The following is an 18,704-nucleotide window of genomic DNA, read 5'->3' as shown; positions in this document are numbered from 1 at the left end:
TCATTGATAAAGATATTAAACAGACCTGGATGAACAGTTAGCATGAACAGCTAAGCCTGCACTGCTTAAACTGACAGTGGAAAACAAAGTATCTCATACAATACTAAAAAGCAGAAATAGGTCCATTCTTATTTTGATGAACTTGTGACATTTCTGTGCATCAAGGACACACCTGCTTTAGCTGATAAATAGTTTTGGAATGATCTCCACTAGTGATCTGGTCCAGAAGATCATCTACTATTTTCTTGCTGTAATTTCCAGCGTCCTTCACAAATTCTTGTAAGCTAGTAGGAATGGAGATATAAGCATTACAGAAAATGTTTACTTTTGTAAAAAAATTTCAACTTATAATATGGTTTTCCCCAACTACGCTGCATTACACCTACATTTTCCTTGTTCTTTTACTCTTCTATGCTTCTTCAGAAAAGCAATTAAGGCCTTCCAGATAGGGCTTTTTTTCCTTCTCTCTCTCTCTTTTTTTTTTTTAAATGGAAATAAATGTATGTGCAAACTTGTTTTTCACAACTACCAGCAAATTTTCACTTCAACTATCATTGGTAGTGGGTTAAAAAAAAACACATAGAAAAGAAAAAACCTTTTCATTAATTCTTTCCCCCCCAGATTAACAATTTAATGTTAAGTGGCATTTTCCTTTTCAAGTAGCTTTAACTGTTTTGAAACTCCTTGAAAAATATCACTGTTTTAAAGTCACTGAAATCTATTACTTGCATATCTAAACCTACTTAGTGCTGGGTTTAAAGCAAAACGCTAAAATCTTTAGCAACCTATAATATCCTGTGGTCAAAGACCCTAATAACAAGATCCATAACAGCCTTGCTATAAAATAGGGTAACTTAAAAGTGCAAATGGAAAAAAAAAAACCAAACCAAAAACAAACCCAAAAAAGACCCCACCAACCAGGATGAAAGCTAGCTTCAAGTTTTATAGTGAGTTCTTTTTAAAATAAGTTTTAGAAAATATATCAGGATTTGGAGGCTCCTAGTTGACAATTTAGTCCAAATTGCTTTTCATAAAATTGCTATGAGAAGTTAGGCCTCCTAATAAGGAAGTGCTTACCTTAAGGCACATTGTATTCCAGTTTCATCACCATATGCTGAGTACAGGAGTTCCATTTCATCTGATTTCAAATCATGAAATATAGAGTTGTTTTGCATGGAGGGTGCTGTACTAGCACTTGTAAGAAAGGTTACTAGACAGGTAGAAGAAAGAGATGAGAAATAATTAACACAAGTGTAAAAGATCACTTGAGGGGAAAAAAAAGAAAAAGAAGATTTTGTTTTCTGAAACAGATACAGAAAATGCAGTGTGTTTTTTCCTCCAATTGAAATCAAGAGCAGTATCTCAAGGACAATTCCAGACTCTACAATCAGCGCAACTATTTTAACCATATAAATAAACATACTTACGCTACTGGAAAATAAAGAACTAAGTTAACCACCCCACTCCAACAAAAAAAAATTCATCCCCCCACGCCTTTTTATATTTCTGCTTTTTGCATGTGTCTACTTCACTGTTGTTTGCCAGTTGTTGTTGTCATCAGTTTCTGGACAGCAGTTTAGAAACCATTAAAAATGTCAGTAATACTAGAAAAAAAAAATCCACAGTTTGTGAAATCCTTGTCATATGATACAAAAATGCAAATGACCAAAAGTTTTTTTTCTCAACTCTAAGCACAGTTGCTCAGGAAAAATTATTTCCTCCAGAGAAAATGGAATACCATTATTGGAAAGCTTCTAGTGTGGCTATTACACTAAGGCAAAACATCAATCCATAAACTCCTAATTAAGTAATGTTTAATAAGCAAAAAACTAAATTTAATTAAAACTGCATTCTACTGTAAATGGAAAAATTGTATATTATAGAAACAACCAAGTGAACTTTCATTTGGAGACAGGTACAATCTGGAACTATTTTCTATCAAGAAATTGCTCAAACTTAATTAACACAAAATTAAAACATGTTCTTTGGCATTTACCTTTATTTCTTCGTTCATCTTTAAAGCCCAGTGTAGTGAAGCCAGGTAATAATTTGCTTGACAGTGAACTCAGATCCACTGGATGAGTCTCTTCCTCTAATAATTTGATTAAAAGAAGATAATAATTTTTAGAAAAGCATTTCATGTTTAAAATTTATTTATGGTGAATATTTAGATTTTGCTATTTTAAAAAGTTGCAGTTACTATAAAGGCTAAATGTCTTTTAATCTGTACATTTTTATTAAGGATAGGTAGTGTAATTCAGGTTCTCTAATCCCAACAATATTTAGGACACTTCCAGTTATTTTGAATCTCTCTAGCTGTTATGGAATCTAATGGTAATTATGCTCAATTACTGAACAACAGAACGCAAGTTTATCCGAAGAACCTTACTAGGAAAAAAAAAAAAAAAACCTACAAGAAAAAATTCAGATTATACTATTAGCTGCAAATTCTGTATAACTAGTCTTAACTATCAAGAACAATCAAAAAACATTCTGCAGCACAGAAACATCAGGAAACAGTAGAGTACTTTACAGCACATAGTGAAAGCTTGCTCTGCTCCCATTACCATCACTGTCTTAAATTTTCAGTGGCATGATTTCAGAGGTATTAAAATCACATTCACTTTATTATTTGACTTTTTCAAAAACAGGTAAGGGCATAATGGCAGCCGAAATGCTCAATTTCATTCCAGAAAAATTTACTAGCAAATGAAAAGGAATTTTGACAGTAATAGAGTTACAGGCTTGTATCTCCCAATCAAAAAATCAACAGAAACATGACTAGTCAAAAGGGTTCATGCATTTATCAACGCAACAGTAGGTAAGCTGTGAATGAATTCCAATCTCAAAAGGTGCAGAGAAGGAAGTGCTAAATCAACATGACATACAGCATAAAGACTATGACATTTCATTACAAACTTTCAACACTTCCGCATTTTGAGCTCAAAACTAAAATAAGTGGAAAGCATACGACAATATAAATAATGTATAGTAGTAACACAAACAAAAACCCACAGAAAAGATCAAGGAGCTAAAGAGAAACAATTAAGCAAAACCTAATTAACTTAAAACTGAAATTTAGCTAATTATTTAAATTGGGAAATAAAAAAGGTAAAAGATGATTCTGAATTTGCATCTGTGCATTGCACATTTACATAGGATTACAGCACTTTCATTCACCTTTTGATTTTAACACTACAGGGTACTAGGAGCAAAAGCTTGTCTTCCAAGTTCTCTATAAAGTTGTAGCCATGTATAAGTGCTTATAAATAGATACTATTTTACCTTCTTACTGTTAGTATCAGTAAAACAGAGCATCTGGAGAGTGAAAATTTGAAAGGCAAAGAGAAACATCTTATATTTGAGATACTAAATATAGCTGTTGAGGAAAAATTTTTTTTTTTTTTTTTTTTTGAAAACTCACCTATACTACACAGGATCTGTATGTTCAATTAAGACTTCAAAATCTGCTAGAACATTCAACATTAGAAATGTTTGCTTGAAAGATTATGGCATTTACCTTCTGCTTCTGGATCAGATGAATTTACTACACTAAATAATAAAGTTCCATCTCCTTTTTTTTTCAGATAACCAATCTGTAAATAGAACCACAAAGACACAGAAGCAATCATCCAAAACAGTCCAAACTCAAAGGAGGAGTTGCTTACTTACACAGAAAACTATAAGAAGCATTTTTAGCTGTATTCAGATCCTGCACTCTGGTATTCCCTTTTTAATACAGAGAATCTTGGGTCACAGCTATTTATCACCACCTAGCAAATACTTCAGAACAGAAGACGTAGGAGTAAAACTTCGTATGTCCTATATATAACTCAGATCTAAAGTTTGCATCCAGGACAAAAACAATTCCGTTATAATTAGTATGGAGCCAGGCTTTCTGACTGCGAAGCCTAGAACACATTTATCTTTTTAGAAGCAGAACTGTAACTCTTAACCACAATCTACCGTACTATTTATTTTCAAATCTAGACTGAACTGCTTGTTTTCATATCTCACCCACAACTTTCTCTCATTAGAAGTACTTTTATGAACACACTATCAAATTCTTAGAGGAAGAGGTGCTGTGACAGACCTATCAGAGCACATAAACACAATGCTAAAAAGACAGCCAGAGATGTGAAAGACGATAGAACACACTGGGGTCTGTAAAGATAGAGCCAGAATTGATGCAAGAAACTAAGCTGATGCTAGAAACTGACTACACATGAATCGTACAAAAGAGACTGTAACTTCTCAGTAAAGACAGAAAACGAAAACTATGCTCTCCCTAAAGAAATATTAGTAAATACTTCCAAGTAAATTGAACAAAATATCTCTCCCCTATTTTGTTTTTCCTTCCCTCCCTCGTGAAAAGTTTAAAACTCTCTCCATATATAAGGCCAAAGCTAATGTTGGTGTATCATAAAAATAGAGGTGACAAATGCTGGAAAGAGAATGAGCAAGAACAATACCTTCAAGTGGTGGCAAAAGTTAACAATAGCTGAACTCTAAGAACGTGTCAATGTTACCTAGATTCAGTGGGATCTTCAGGGTTGTCTAGCTGATTAACAGCCTAGACAATTAAGAGCTGCACACCTAAAACAACTCTTTCCTCAACACCGCAAAACTGACTGCATCAGCATGAAAGGCCTTTTCAATAAAGCTAGCAATTAGCAGAAGATTGGTATTGCTTTATAGGTTTTTTAAAAAGCCACTCTTACTTTGGAGGTTTCAAATAGCCTTCAATCCTAGCAAGTCTTCTAATTATCCAAAGAAACAGAAATACACTGAAGAAACGAAACCTTCTCCCGCTGTTCTTTGAGGCTTTATTTCCTAATCCAGTTGAGCCTAAGGTTACTGCATAACAAGGGACGCTGTCCAAGAAATAGACATTTAAGTTTGAAGACACAACTGCTACCACTAATGCTTCAAAGCAAATGTTTTTTCTGCAACAGTTGTTAAAAAAAATAGGTGGAAAATGCAGGATGTAGCAACATCCTGATTCTTTTTTCGACTGCAGTGGCCACTACAGTATGTGACAGAATGAGGAATGAGGACAAAGTGTAACGATGGTAATAAGACTCCGCACGATGAAAGGGACAGAGAGTAAACATCTCAACACAGGCCTGTAGCATTCACTCCAACCCTAGCATGAAGTAATGAAGGAATCCATCATTATCACATAGGTAAGAAAAACACGGCCCATAAACAGATCGTCCTGAGAAAACTGCATTAACAGTATTACTGAGCTTTTCCTTCTAACTCTTGGAACAGCACAAAACCCAAATACATGGAACAGTATCAGAATCATGTTCAAGATGATCAAACTTGTGGTTAGTACTGTCCAAAATTCCAACATGGACAAAGTACTGCTATCTTCTCCTAGTCACTGAAGGATGTCTGTATTTTGTACTCACACAAGAATATGCTACAGCTGACAGCTACTACTTGTAAATACAAAATGACAAGAGGTTCTGGACTTCTCATTGAAAACAGTAATTTAACACTTAAAATTTTCTTGAATTCCTTAGGTTGGGGGGGAAATCCTAATAATCCTTCAACCTATGCCAAAGTTTGTTTTTTCTGAGGTTGCAACAATAAGTAGTGTGATGCTATTTTAATCACTTTCGATGCTAAGGGTTGCAATTAGGGAAGCCAAATTCAAGACTGAGCAACATTTCCCTGTTTTTTGCAAGTGAATTTCTAAAGACGTTAAACACACAATACAACTTCAGATCCATTTAGGACACCCTACAATGGGCTTCAGTGGGAACTAAATGATAGACAATAGTCATATTGGTATTCCACACAGAGCATACATCCTAGATGCTATAGTCTCAGAAAACCTAACACTAAAGCCTGTTTCCCAAGATGAAACAAAGCATTCAATAGTCAGACACAAAATGGAATTGTGAACTTTGTTGTGCAGTAGACCTTGCTGTTGGGTAGATATCGATTGATCCTATCCCGAGCTTCATCCGCTGCATGTTCCACTAGTGCCAGGACATGTTCTTCAGCAGTGCTATCTGTTAGGCTGCACGCATTTCCCTCAGGTTCAAATATGCAACTAAGAAAGAAAAGAGGGGTAGCTGTAGAAATTAAAAGCTAAAACAAAACAAACAGCTGAATTCTGGGTTTGCTAAATAGAACAATCAGTCCCACTCCTCTCCCAGTATCAGTCTACTTTATACTTTAGCATTTAAGTGGAATTATAATCATATTATGAAACTGAAGTTTTGCAGCAGAAGCTGAGAACTACCAAACTACTGAACTTCAAAAATTTTTTCTGTACCTTGACGAAAATAGAGGAAGTATTACAAAACAGAGATTGGGAGTAAAATTGCAAGGTGAATGTTGTATGCGTCCTTAGTCTCCCACATGCACAAATTTGCTAGTTTCACAAATTCCAAATAGAAAGATGCAGAAAAGAAATTACGTGATGAGGGAATGGAGACTGTGTAACTCTAATCTGAGGAAAAAAACCAAGAAACAGGCTGCATTTATGAGGATTATGTCATTTAGTTGCTTGTAAAAGTAGGACACTGCTCCCAGTCTAACAGGGAGTCCTTTAATTCCTGTTTGTTAATATTGGCAATTAGTATTCCTAATTAGTATCAATCACATTATTCCTTCTCATTGAAATTACAGAATTTAACATTTATCCTTCAGTAGATCCCTTTTCATTAAAGCACCAAAACAATAAAAACATAACAAATAAGCATACCTAAGATGGAACAGGACATATCTTAGCTATTATATAAAATCAGAGAAAGGTAGTATTATAAGGGGAAGTGTGAAGATATCATAAGATATGGCAGTCTTCATTATATTATATATTTAAAATAAACTTTGTACATCAAAATCTTTCAGGGCATTATACGGACATTAGACACTAGGGCCAAACACCTTAGGTACTGGGTAGAGCATCTCCTCACACCAAATCCATTTCTCTCTCCTGGGGTATCTTCTTCCATTTGCTTAGCTAAGAATTTCTCTCTGTATAGAGATTCAGATCCGATACACAAGAAAGTTTTGCTATTAAAAACAATAAAAACATCACAGGATCATACTATTATGAGGCAAATGTGTTACAGGATTTTTGTTTCATTGAAACTTTAAGAAAGGGTGTACACAGCAGGAAACTCCTAAACAACTGGCACTTTCTATCACACTCTAAAGAATACTTAACAGACAAGAATTTTGAGAGAATGTTCAGAAGGTTGCAACATCCTGGACAAAATTTTCAAAAACTACTTAGATATAGGATGTCCAAGTGATCAAGTCACTTTTTAAACTACAGTATAGAGATCTAAACTGCTTTAACACTTTGCAAACATTGACTTCAGCTCTTTCTCTGTTTTTAACTGTGAAATAGGAAGGCAAAAATATCTGCTATTAGGTTCGATTCTCCCCCCAAAGCTCCTATTGTACATCGAGAAGAATAATATCTATCCTCTTGATGCCAAAATACAAGTGTTTAAAAAGTCAAGTTATTAGAAAAAACAAATTAATTCCAACTGCTAAAGCTACATAAACATTGAAAAGAACAGGAAAGTAAATTTATACCACAACTGATTGCAAGGAAACTGGTATCAGGATAAAATTAAAGGTCAGTTATTTTTAACTATCTGAATTGTATGTTAAGGTAGATATTAAAGACAGAGCAGTACTATATTGCTTGGCAGTCTCAATTTCTTGCTCTGTTAGCTATCTGTATTTGAAGGTGAGCACACAAAACATGGCAAAGTACAAAGTTACTCCTGTAATAGAGTTCATGTAAGAATTAATCAGAAGAGAATTATTATTCTGGGCACCACACAAACCAAATCATCATATCTTCTAAAAAAACCAACCAAACAAAAACCAAATCATCTCCCCCCCAATCAAGTCTTGTTTACAGAAAGGTGCTTTCAGTTAATTCCTATACACAATCCATTAAACAAAGAACAAATTACACTGTGATAATTCTCCATGATTCAGCAACAGATATGTTTCTGTATGTGGACATTAGAATAGTTCCAGCCAAAAAAATTACTCAGTTTAGAATTATTTTTGAAGATACATGTTGCAGTCTCCTATTTCCACAAAACAACTACATTAAAATACTACTTCTTCCATCAGACATTAAGCAAGATTACAAAAATGCTTGAAGTGTAACAAAAAACATATGGCTGATCAGAACTCTAAAGTTCACTTCCAACAAAAATGAGAGACCATGAACTTGAAATAACAAGTTACATTTCACTTTTTTTACTTTGGATGTTTAAGAAAGAAGCCTGCAGAACATATCTACATGATCAGATTAAGACATGACTAGCAATGCTCTGTTACAGTTTTATTTTCATAAAATTCCAGTTGATATAATGCTTTACAATTTAAATTCAACATCTATCCTAGGATGCCTATGTAAGAACACTGAACAACATAATTCGCTTGTAAATCTCAGTTTCTGCTAAAATCTCCTCATAAAACAAAGTAATACCCTTTAATTTGACTAAAATTAGATTTTAGCCATAAAAACGTGACTTTGTGACACAGGGGTGCCTATTAGCTGGAAGATAGCTATTGCACTAGCAATGTATTTTACAAAGAAGCTTAATAAGATTTCATTGGGAAGATGTTATCATCTGCTCCAGAAATAATCTCCTGTACCTCTATATCCTGCCAGATAAGACTAAAGTTAAATAAAATCATTTACTGATCTGGGACCACTTTGGCCTCCCAGAAAGATCCTGTTAGATTTTGATACAGTCAATCATTTTAGAAAAGAGAAGAAGAAAAAAAAAAAAAAGGACAAAATGCGAAAGGTATTTGTGGCTATGTTAAAAATGAAACCTAATGAGAAGAAACTACTCATTATTTAATATAAAGAAGGATAAAAATATCTACATATACATTAACTGTAAGTGTTTAAAAGAATATGCAGTCATTCTTTGAATTGTTTGTTTCAACTTGGGAATCACTGGGTTATTAAACTAGTTTTATAAATAAACAAATAAATAAAAGACAATAAAATTGCCCATTTATCCTACAGACCACAAGGAAAAAGGCTGAAAGAAGATTTTTTCCTCAATTCTTTCCTGCTGTCTAATATTATTACAAAAGCTGCAACGAACTAGTAAGCATGCCCATTAAAACCTTTACCTAATAACTTCTTTATTTTGCTTTTTGGATTTCTTGGTAGTCTCTGCTTGTACAGGAACAACTTCAGGGACAGGTTCCTCAACTGCTGTGTCTTCATCACCCAAAAGAGCTGCCTGCTGAGAAAAATCCATGTCCTGCATAAACGACATGCTGCGCTTCAAAGCTAACAGCCGTTCCTAGAATCAGAAAGGACAGAGCGGCAGGGACTTAACCTTTCCCTCATAGCCAAGATGCTATGATAATGGAATGGGATGGGAATGGCCATGGCCTTATTTTGTTCTTAATGCCTCGTTTCCAATGGTGATGCAACATGATTTGGTCATGGTAGCATGGCATCAGAATTTCTGCAGCCCAACTATCAAGAGAGAAACAAACAAAAAAAAAAAAACTGCATATGCAAAGACAACTGCCTATTTTACACAAAACTTACCATAACTGCAACACATGCGTGCACACACACACACGCAAACACACAGAGCAGCTCACCAAAATAACTTCATTTTACAAGCCAACAACTGTATTTGAGTAAAAAATGTGTTTGCACACGCGCATCTGTGAAACCCCTGAAACCTCCCCACCTCCAAAAAAGAAAAGCTTTCTTGTTTATGCAGAAACAAAACTTAAATGAGATCTTGTTTTCAAAGTTTCAGCCAGAAGCAATATTTTACAATTGGGTTTTATATATGTGGATCTTAATTGCTTCCACTGAGGCCAGTGGAAGAAGCTCCTACAGACTTCAGTGGTGCAGATAAGGTTGAGAAATAAGGGTGTAGTTTCAACAAGAATGCTATCAAGCCCTTAAATATAGCAGCACTAACAGGCACTGCTATAATTAATCACAGATGGATGAAATAACATTTATCATTGTTACTAATTATGTTCCTTTTAAGTATGACAATAAAACCCCCAAAGAGTTTCTGCTTTTTGTTTTTAATAGGTCTCTTACTTTGCTCATCATCTTAAAGCCTGTGTGCAGTATCTTCTTGGCTAGCTTGTAGTAAACAGTATCTGGTCTGTTGTAAGTCATTGCATTATCACACATCAGTTTAAAATCTGCCTGTAAAATACAAAACAAAAGAACTTTTAAAATTTCAAACTCCTTTGTTTGTAATTCCTTTGTTAAATGACTGGAAGATACCATTCCATCACGGCAGCTCTGTGAAAAACACAATAATATTTTAGCAGCAGGCTTATGGAGTAAATGCAAGCCAAAAGGTAACACAGAATTGCAAAGGTTTGAGCACTTTTTGCTTGTTCGAGATGCTCAGTTTTGTTTGGAATTGGCTTTTTGGTTATATAACAAAAAAAACCAACCCACTTTTTCCTGAATACCAAATGTAACGTTTCCTCCTTATGCAAATGGACCAAACAGAAGAAATGGAGTAATTAATAGAAGGACTGAGACACCAAAGTAAGTACTTTTTGGTGGTTTTCCCACCTTCTAAATCAGAATAGACTTGAGATATACAATGACATCAGAAAGATACAAAGTGTCTTACATATAATTTTAATTCTAGTAATTTGACCACTTTTTCAGTCACTTGCATCAAAACAAAAACAAAAAAAGAAAACTTCAAAGCATAAGAAACAGCCTTCTGGATGCTCATCACATGTAATGAAAGAACAGAGCAGCCAAGCCTGGTTTTGTCTTCTCCTTTGAATGGTTATCCGTCATACATAATTTCAAGTAATTTTTACTGACGCAAGTTCCCAAAACAGATGCGACACACTCCACTGTAAACAGAACCAAAAAAATTTGTTGCAGATTGCAAAAGCTTTTTCTAGGGTGCCTTTTTTCTAGTCACGTGCTACTGATCTGTAAAGCATAGAAAGCATTATTAGAAGCTCTATGAAACACTGAAGTAAAAAGACATTATTATATGCCTCTGAAAATTCCTGAAGTTGGCAAATCAATAACCAAGAATCATGCAGTAGTCTTTCCAGGCACTTCACAATTGGATCCTAACAAAATAAACTGGCACCTGATTTAAGAATATATTCTTCTCTCTTAATAACTTTTCAATATGTAAAAAATGATTGTTCAAGCAATTAGGTTTCATTTATTCTGTAGACACAAATGCAGATGTTTTTTGTGCATGAATCCACTATATTTGATGATGACTTGATTCTGTGCAAAAGTGTATGCAAACACAATGGTATGCTTTTTGAAAAGTTAACCCATTGAGTTTACAGATCAGTGAATAGATTTGCTGAGACAAAGATTTTTGAAGGTTACTATAGCGGCTGGACATAGAAGTCTTTCTACAGACTTTCTCTGGCACCCAGCGTTTACAAAAAATAAGCTTGCCCTACTGCAATCCTGATCAGATTCTCTAAAAACAAAAAATTGTTTTACTTCCTGTTTCCACACAGGGGTGTCAGAGCAGTGCTCTTTTAATCATTTAGTAGTTGTCATCAAGCAAGTAGGTGAACAGAGTTACAATTGGTAGTCTGTGACTTTCTGTGGCATTTAAGCCATCTGCCTTCACTTAACGAGACCATCACAAAAACAGAAATTGAGAAGGTGAGATGGAGGAGCAAACTATGAGCCAAGAATCAGATAAAGAAGCCCATGCGAGCTATACATCTAGTGATGGCCTTTGACATTCTGCACTAAAGGAGACAGAATAATCTTTTGCTTGCCCAACTTTGAAGTAAACTCTTTTTTCGGCAGCAAAACTGATGAGTTTTCTGCAGCAATTTCTGCTCTTCTAAATGCAGCAAATGCGGATTCTTGCGGATTCTACTCTTAGGCAGGTTATTTATCGGCTTGTGCTAGCTTCAGCTAATTATAATAGGTATATCAGAAATGAAAGATAACCCTTTGAGCAAGCCTTGTTTTAGAGGTCAAAACCCTATAAACTTCATTTCTCTATTACACAGAATTACAAAGGCGTAAGCATAATTAGGTACACTCATATATCCAGCAAGGGAGTCCAACCTCTTTGTCACTGTAAGATGCAACCATTTATTGCTCCTCAGAGTATCAGCAGAAACCAAGTCCTTCAGAAAAAAAAGAATCTGTCAGTCTAAACAATACTGCAATTCTCATTTTTTTTTAGGTTGCTATCCCACCAGTTTCAATATTGCAACCTTGCCTGTAATTAAATAGAGCCACAGAGCTCCCATTCAAACTTCCTTTTTAAGTTGCTGAATAAGACAATCCAGCAAGCCAGAATCTAAAGACCTGAAGGCATTGCTGACGGCAATGCAATTATGAATCCTTTTTTACTATTTCCTATAAATCTCTCTAATTTTTTTGAAAAATAAAGCATATATAACAAAACAGAATAATCTTTGTCAAAGCACCTATAGGAAAAATAAGCCATTCTTTGCTCACCTTGCTGGACCTTTCAAAAGAAATTAACTCTGAGAAGCAAGCCAATGCTCTCTGCCAAGTCTATTATTGTATCAACAGCACTCCAGAAAACAGTAACACTGAAGGCAGCTAATAGAACTTTATGAATCAGTTAAAGAAAACTGCTTTCCTTCCAGGAGCTGGCAATACCATGAAAAGATTTCTTACTGCACTGTCTGTAAAACGACAATGCATCCAATAAAGTATTACAGCAATAGCAATACACAACATAGCTAAGGCAAGTTGCCAATAAACCTGCCAAATAAGTTTCTGCCAAAAGACCATTCCAAATGAAGTTATATGGAAAACAGGATAATTAAAGATAAAAAATACATAGCTGTTACTGAATCTTATACAAAATGCTTCAGTATATCCACAGTTTTCTTGCAGACATGTCAAAATTGTCTTTTAATCAATCTAACCAGGCCTAGATTTAAAAAAAAAAAAAAAAAAGGAGCTCCAGGTTCTTCAACCACTTAAGTCTTTGCGATAGTATTATTCCTGTTTATGTCTAGCAGCATGAATTCCACAGAACTTTAGAGCATGTTCTTGGTTTCCACAGTAATTTATAGTAGATTGTAGTAGAATCTGACAAATTTTCACTTCCACAGTGAAAAACAAAGCAAGAAACCCATTCTGACACACAGAATATACAAACGCGTTCAGTTCTGAAAAAAGGCACATTAAAATAATTAACGTAAGAAAGGCTTCTACATTTAAAAAGAATCTTCAGTTTCTTACTAAAGAGTTGTGAAATAACTAAATCTCTGTCAATTCACCTTGAATTCAGTGACGGATTTGTATTCATTCGCTGCAATTTTTTCCTTCATCGTACCAAAATCCATGGGGTGCTTTATTATCATGGAATATCCAGGAGCTATGGCATCCGTGACTGGAAAAGCAAAAAACCCATGAGGATCTTTCCTAAAAATAAAAATAATACATTTAGATTTATATCAGCAAACAAAATGATTATTGTTTTTATACCACATTAATGGTATAAAAAGAATAGTACTACTTAAAAAGAAAACACTAAAAGCAATCTCATAAAACAGAAGCATATTTGAAAAATTTCCTGATACAGGAGAGAATTTTGATTACACATATGTAGACCTTTTGAAAGGGATTCAGCTAGTTCTTGAATTACTTAATTATTTCTTGTATGCTTTCTGTGTCTCTACACTCCAAATGGGTCTTTTGGCTTCACTGAGTAATAACCTCTTTGATTCTTCTTGTTCGTGAGGTCCTCTAAAAATAACTACAGTGTTTAATATTTTCAAATTAGTTCCAAATTCAGCTTATTGCTATGTAATAAAAAAGGAAAATGAAACATTCTGTTGTTTGTTTGGTTGGTTTTTTTTAAAAAAAAAAAAAACATGAGGTACAGGGTTAACATCTTATGGAAAACAATAAAATAACAAGCCTCTCCAAATTAAGAGGATTATCAAGTAAGCAGGTATAAACTTGCTTTGGTATCTGACAGAGGACACGGAATAAAACAGTATTTCATGAAAACAGTTCAATCTTTTAAACTATTAAAATTCATAACCGTTTTATAATTCCTAAACTAAGTCATTAATATTTAATAAATTTATAATTGCAATGTATGCTCTGCCCAAAACACCTCCCCGCCAAAAGCTAGAATTGAATAGTTGGTAATAATTTTCTTCAACTAATTTAGAAACTACCATGTCTGACATGGTTGCAAGGTTACCAAATATATTACAGCCAGTCTTTACGCACTATTTTCAAACAGAAAGCCAGGATAAGAAGTTGTAAAGTACCACATATAAATATACATTAGACATTGTCGACACAGCTCTAGACACAATACGCTTAATACCTTTGAAGCTGGCGAAGGAAATGTTCTAGTAATTGCTGGATCGGTGTGCTCTCATGTTCAGCTGCAGTTTGAGACGGAAACACAGTTATGTGCAATGAAACAGAATATAGGTATATTTATTTATTTAAAAATATAAATACCAGAGAGAAAAATCTTAACTACAAGTACAGCTTGTACTGATCTGAAGGTCAATGAGACGTGGATTTCAAAGCAGAAGCACGTCAGATTTCTAAGCATACGGTAACTATTTCTTCTCCTTTACTACTGACTGAGTTTTAATCACATTACAAACTAGTAGACATTAAATCAGACGTAATGCTAAGTCTAATAGTTGTAAGAAAACGTATTAAAAAGGTGAAAGTAAGGTGTTATGTATTTTTACAGGAAAAGTGAAACTTCATTGCTTAAATACTGCAGTTGGGAATCCACATTCTTACAACATGTTATCCGTGCAATTTTAATTGTTTCTTTACCATAACACCCATGCAATTAGCTTCTCCGAATCTTTTCAGTCAAAAAGAAGTGTGATAAATAGATGCAGATTTGCTGGCAAGAGAGGTACTGACTATGATTTCACTTCCTGTACAGATTAAACAATAAACATTACAAATTAATTACCTGTTCCATGCATATACTTCAGAGAGACTGGCTTTAATGTGAAGTTTGAAAAACTAAAGAAGCAGCATGCTGCAATCTATAATTAAAACTCCAACTCTTCATCATGATAATGGAGAGACATTTCCTTTCTTAACCAGAACAGGTAAGGCAATTTATATGCTTTCAAACGACGTTTTCCAAGCAGATGAAAAGAGAAGCCTTGTCAATATAGAGATCAGTTTTTAGCTTGTCAGTTTTTCAAGGCTCCATACTACCCAGAGACATAAAGCTTTGACCAGAAAATTTCTGTTACCCCTATTAGGTCACCTTGACAGTTGATGGACACCGTTCCTTAATTTAATGTGCAGTCATGAAATTCCTCAGTAAATTACTTGACCAGTCAATGGGCAGTGTTCCAAAGAAAGGACTCACAATATTCCTAAAGACCCAACTTTTTGCTACTAAGTTCTATTTCCAGGCATATGTGTACCGAGATCACGATGTATTTGAAAATTCTTATAAGTAAAAGTGTTCACTGGATAATGTTGAGTTTTAACTATCAAGAAATGGCTACAGATGGAGAAAGCATCACAAAATCTGAAGGGATTAAACATGCAGAAGTTACCACACAGAACTGGTAAGTTTTTGGCTGGTGATGAGAATTAAAGAAGATTGATAAATGAAAACTGGGGGGACTATGGTCTTTAGAGACACCCTATCACAACTTACTGCCATACTTTTGATGAAAATAGAGATATTAGTTAAAACTCCACATAGGTTATAAAAAAAGACCGTAACAACTGCTAAGCAGTCTCCACAAGACTTTTTCCCTTGAACCGAGCAAAATTTAGTTTCAGACATTCTGACCATTGCTCTGTAAATGCTGAGGAAATGCTAAGAAGAAGGAATTAGGGGAACACTACGCACAATAATACTTTTATACTAGCTTTATTCTGCCAAGTAACATGAGCCAGATGTCCTTAGCAAGTTCAGTCACATGAAAACAAATCTACTAAAAGTCAGAAGCACAAAGAGGAATATTGACTTTTCAGATAGCAGAAAGTTCTGAATGTTGGAAAAAATAAAGTCTCTAGATTTCAGCAAATCCTCATGGAAACTTTACATTTTGGTACCTTTGACAAAAGTTTTGTTGTGCGTGCTTTTAAAAACACTCAAGATGATTTAATTTTTCACACTGCTCACCTGGCTGAGTTCTGCATGCTCTGACAGGACGATCTGGAGGAGGTTCAACCTCCACTTTTTTCCCAGGATCAAAGTCATCAGTTTCTCCTTCAGTGTCACACTGTTCTTTCTCCCGTTTCCTCTTTTTCTCTTCCTAGCACAGCAGGAAGAAGACAGATTTTAGAAGAACGTACTTGGAATGTGCAATCCCACACACCAAAAGGTAAGAGACAGCGATTTTTCATCTGGAATACTCATTCTATATCTGAGCCATAATATGATTTAAAAAATAGTGCATACATTTTCACTGTCACTTTTTCAATTTTCTTCTCTGATTAAAATTAATACTGTTCACCTTTTGCTTCTTTGTATTTAATACACTATTGTTCTATCATTAGTTACTGTACTTTTACTGAAAAGAATGTTGTTAAAACTCTGAAACTATTTATATGTAAAATTGCATGGATAATAAGCTACACCAGAGAGTAAAGGAAGTTAATTTACTATTCAGTAAAGATCAGTCTGTAGCTCTGCTTTGATCAATCTGTTTTTGTTGTTTGGTGCATTAAACAGGAATCAATAAAGCAGGTGATAATTTAGGAAGCCTACAAAAGAACCATAAGAAATGCTCTGTAACAGTGGTGGCAACTAATGATCTCTTCCTGAGCTTCAAAGCAAAGGCATGCCTGAGTTATCCCTATAATCTTACAGTAATTATTCATGTTCACACAGAAAAGCATACTTTCATTAACCTTGTTTAAACTACAGTTTTGTTACTTATCCATCCATTAGCTTCTTTTGCATGCACTAATAATGAAGTTCTAGGAAAAAAAAAATCCAAACACCCCTCCCCCCGCCCAATTTATCACAGGCAAACCAAATAATTTTATTTGATTCTGCAAGCTCTTGTATTAAAGACAGTTGTTTTGCTACATTTCAAGTCCCAGCCGTACTCTTAACTGAAACATTTGAAAATATTTGTACAAAGAAAATTTTCCACTCTGCCCTGTATTCAAGAGCCTCACATGATCCTACAAGATACATCACTTTCAAGTAATACAAGCCTAACAAATAAATCAATTCGAAATGACAGATGTTAGCCATACACACATACATAGTACCAAAAAACTGTCATACGAGAATAGTAAAACTACATGACAGAAGAGAATTAAAAAACCAGAGAGGTCAGAGAACCATTAGTACACAGAAGAAATACTATTAAAACGAAATTGTACAGGTAACTGTACCGTCAACGCCTTCTTGCTGATTTCAATCTAACTCCTAAAGGTTCAGCACAGACAACTAAAGTGACTGCACCATTTGCTAATAACAAAGCCACAAAGCCTAGCATGCAGGCTATTCTAAACAAGAGCCAACAAGACTATTGTACCACAGTACTCAACAGACCAGATTTCTGAAAGCTGTTTTGAGTAAACATACCAATTTCAATGTCCAATAACTTAGCGTATCTTAGGAACAGAAATGCAATCTAGATTTATTTGAAAAACTGAAAATACCCTCCCCAAAGGGTAGCAAAACATATTTCTGACCTGGCTGAAATACAAAACATCCAACCTAAAAACGGAAGTATTCATACTACAGACAAAGCAAGTGGATATGAAAAACAGTTACAAGAAACAAGCTTTTACTTTGTTATAAACATCATCATAGGGATATTTCTTTTAAATGGGAGAAATACACCAACACACACACAGGGGTTTTCTACATTTGTGAAGTGCTGCCTCCACACAACAAGCTTCTTGTAACAGTGATTTAAAAAAACAAAAATAAGGTTCTGGTACTCTGTGCTAGATTTTAGATCTGATAAGCAAGCCTGAAGAAGACTGGTATGTCTGAACTGTAAAAATCACAGCTTACCTTTCTCTTTCTTCTTTCCTCATCATCTAGATGCTTTTCTTTTTCCTTCTCAGACTTTTTTTTCTTTTTTTTCTTCTTTTCTTTATGTCGTTCTCGCTCATGATCTGATCTGTCATCATAGTAACTAGAATCATGTCCTGAGCCAGAAAGTTCAGTCACTTCACTTCCTCCAACTTTAAGGACCAGCTTCAAAGGTTTTTCCAAAGGCTTATCCGCATAATCTAAATTTAAAAAGTAAAACATTTCATAAATGCACATGGAGATGATAGCATACTGCAATTACTGATGCTTCTTTTAGAAATACTGTTTACAAGAATTTGCTGCAGGTTGAAAATATATGCAATACATTTGGAGAGAAAAATAATAGCGAAGACTAACAAATCCAAGTTAAGAAACAGTTGTTCAGCGTATTTTACATCATGATTTTCCACAAACCTGTAATACCTAAGGAGCTAACTCCTCGGCTTTCCTTGAAAACATCACAAGATCCTTGTCAGAATAAGGTGAAACCAAGTATCGCTCAACCACTGCAATAACTGGAATCCATCAGTAACAGCCGTACGAACCACGAGGACGCTTGGTCTCAAAACCCACCGCCCCAGCGCCCGCTCCGCGTTCCCCCTGCCCCTCCCGAGCCGCCTTCGCGCGGACGCGGCAGCCTCCCGCCTCCTTCAGGCCGCCGCCCGCTTCACCTCTCCCACC

General features: G+C 35.0%; 1 protein-coding gene across 1 annotated transcript; it reads right to left on the bottom strand.

The window, feature by feature from the left end:
- Window positions 1-172: 172 nt before the first annotated feature.
- On the bottom strand, window positions 173-18,223 carry BRD9 (bromodomain containing 9; the record flags this gene model as incomplete). The annotated part of the gene is made up of 11 exons (XM_009576871.1): window positions 173-284; window positions 1,078-1,210; window positions 1,997-2,092; window positions 3,521-3,596; window positions 5,935-6,067; window positions 9,145-9,320; window positions 10,091-10,201; window positions 13,282-13,426; window positions 14,346-14,406; window positions 16,146-16,278; window positions 18,003-18,223. Coding segments are annotated over 11 exons (1,397 nt in total), but the record flags the coding sequence as incomplete, so codon positions are not given.
- Window positions 18,224-18,704: the final 481 nt, after the last annotated feature.

This window comes from Fulmarus glacialis, unplaced genomic scaffold (genome assembly GCF_000690835.1).
Source record: "Fulmarus glacialis isolate BGI_N327 unplaced genomic scaffold, ASM69083v1 Scaffold46430, whole genome shotgun sequence".
Lineage (NCBI taxonomy): Eukaryota > Metazoa > Chordata > Aves > Procellariiformes > Procellariidae > Fulmarus > Fulmarus glacialis.
This window is presented reverse-complemented; position numbering and strand designations above follow the sequence as displayed.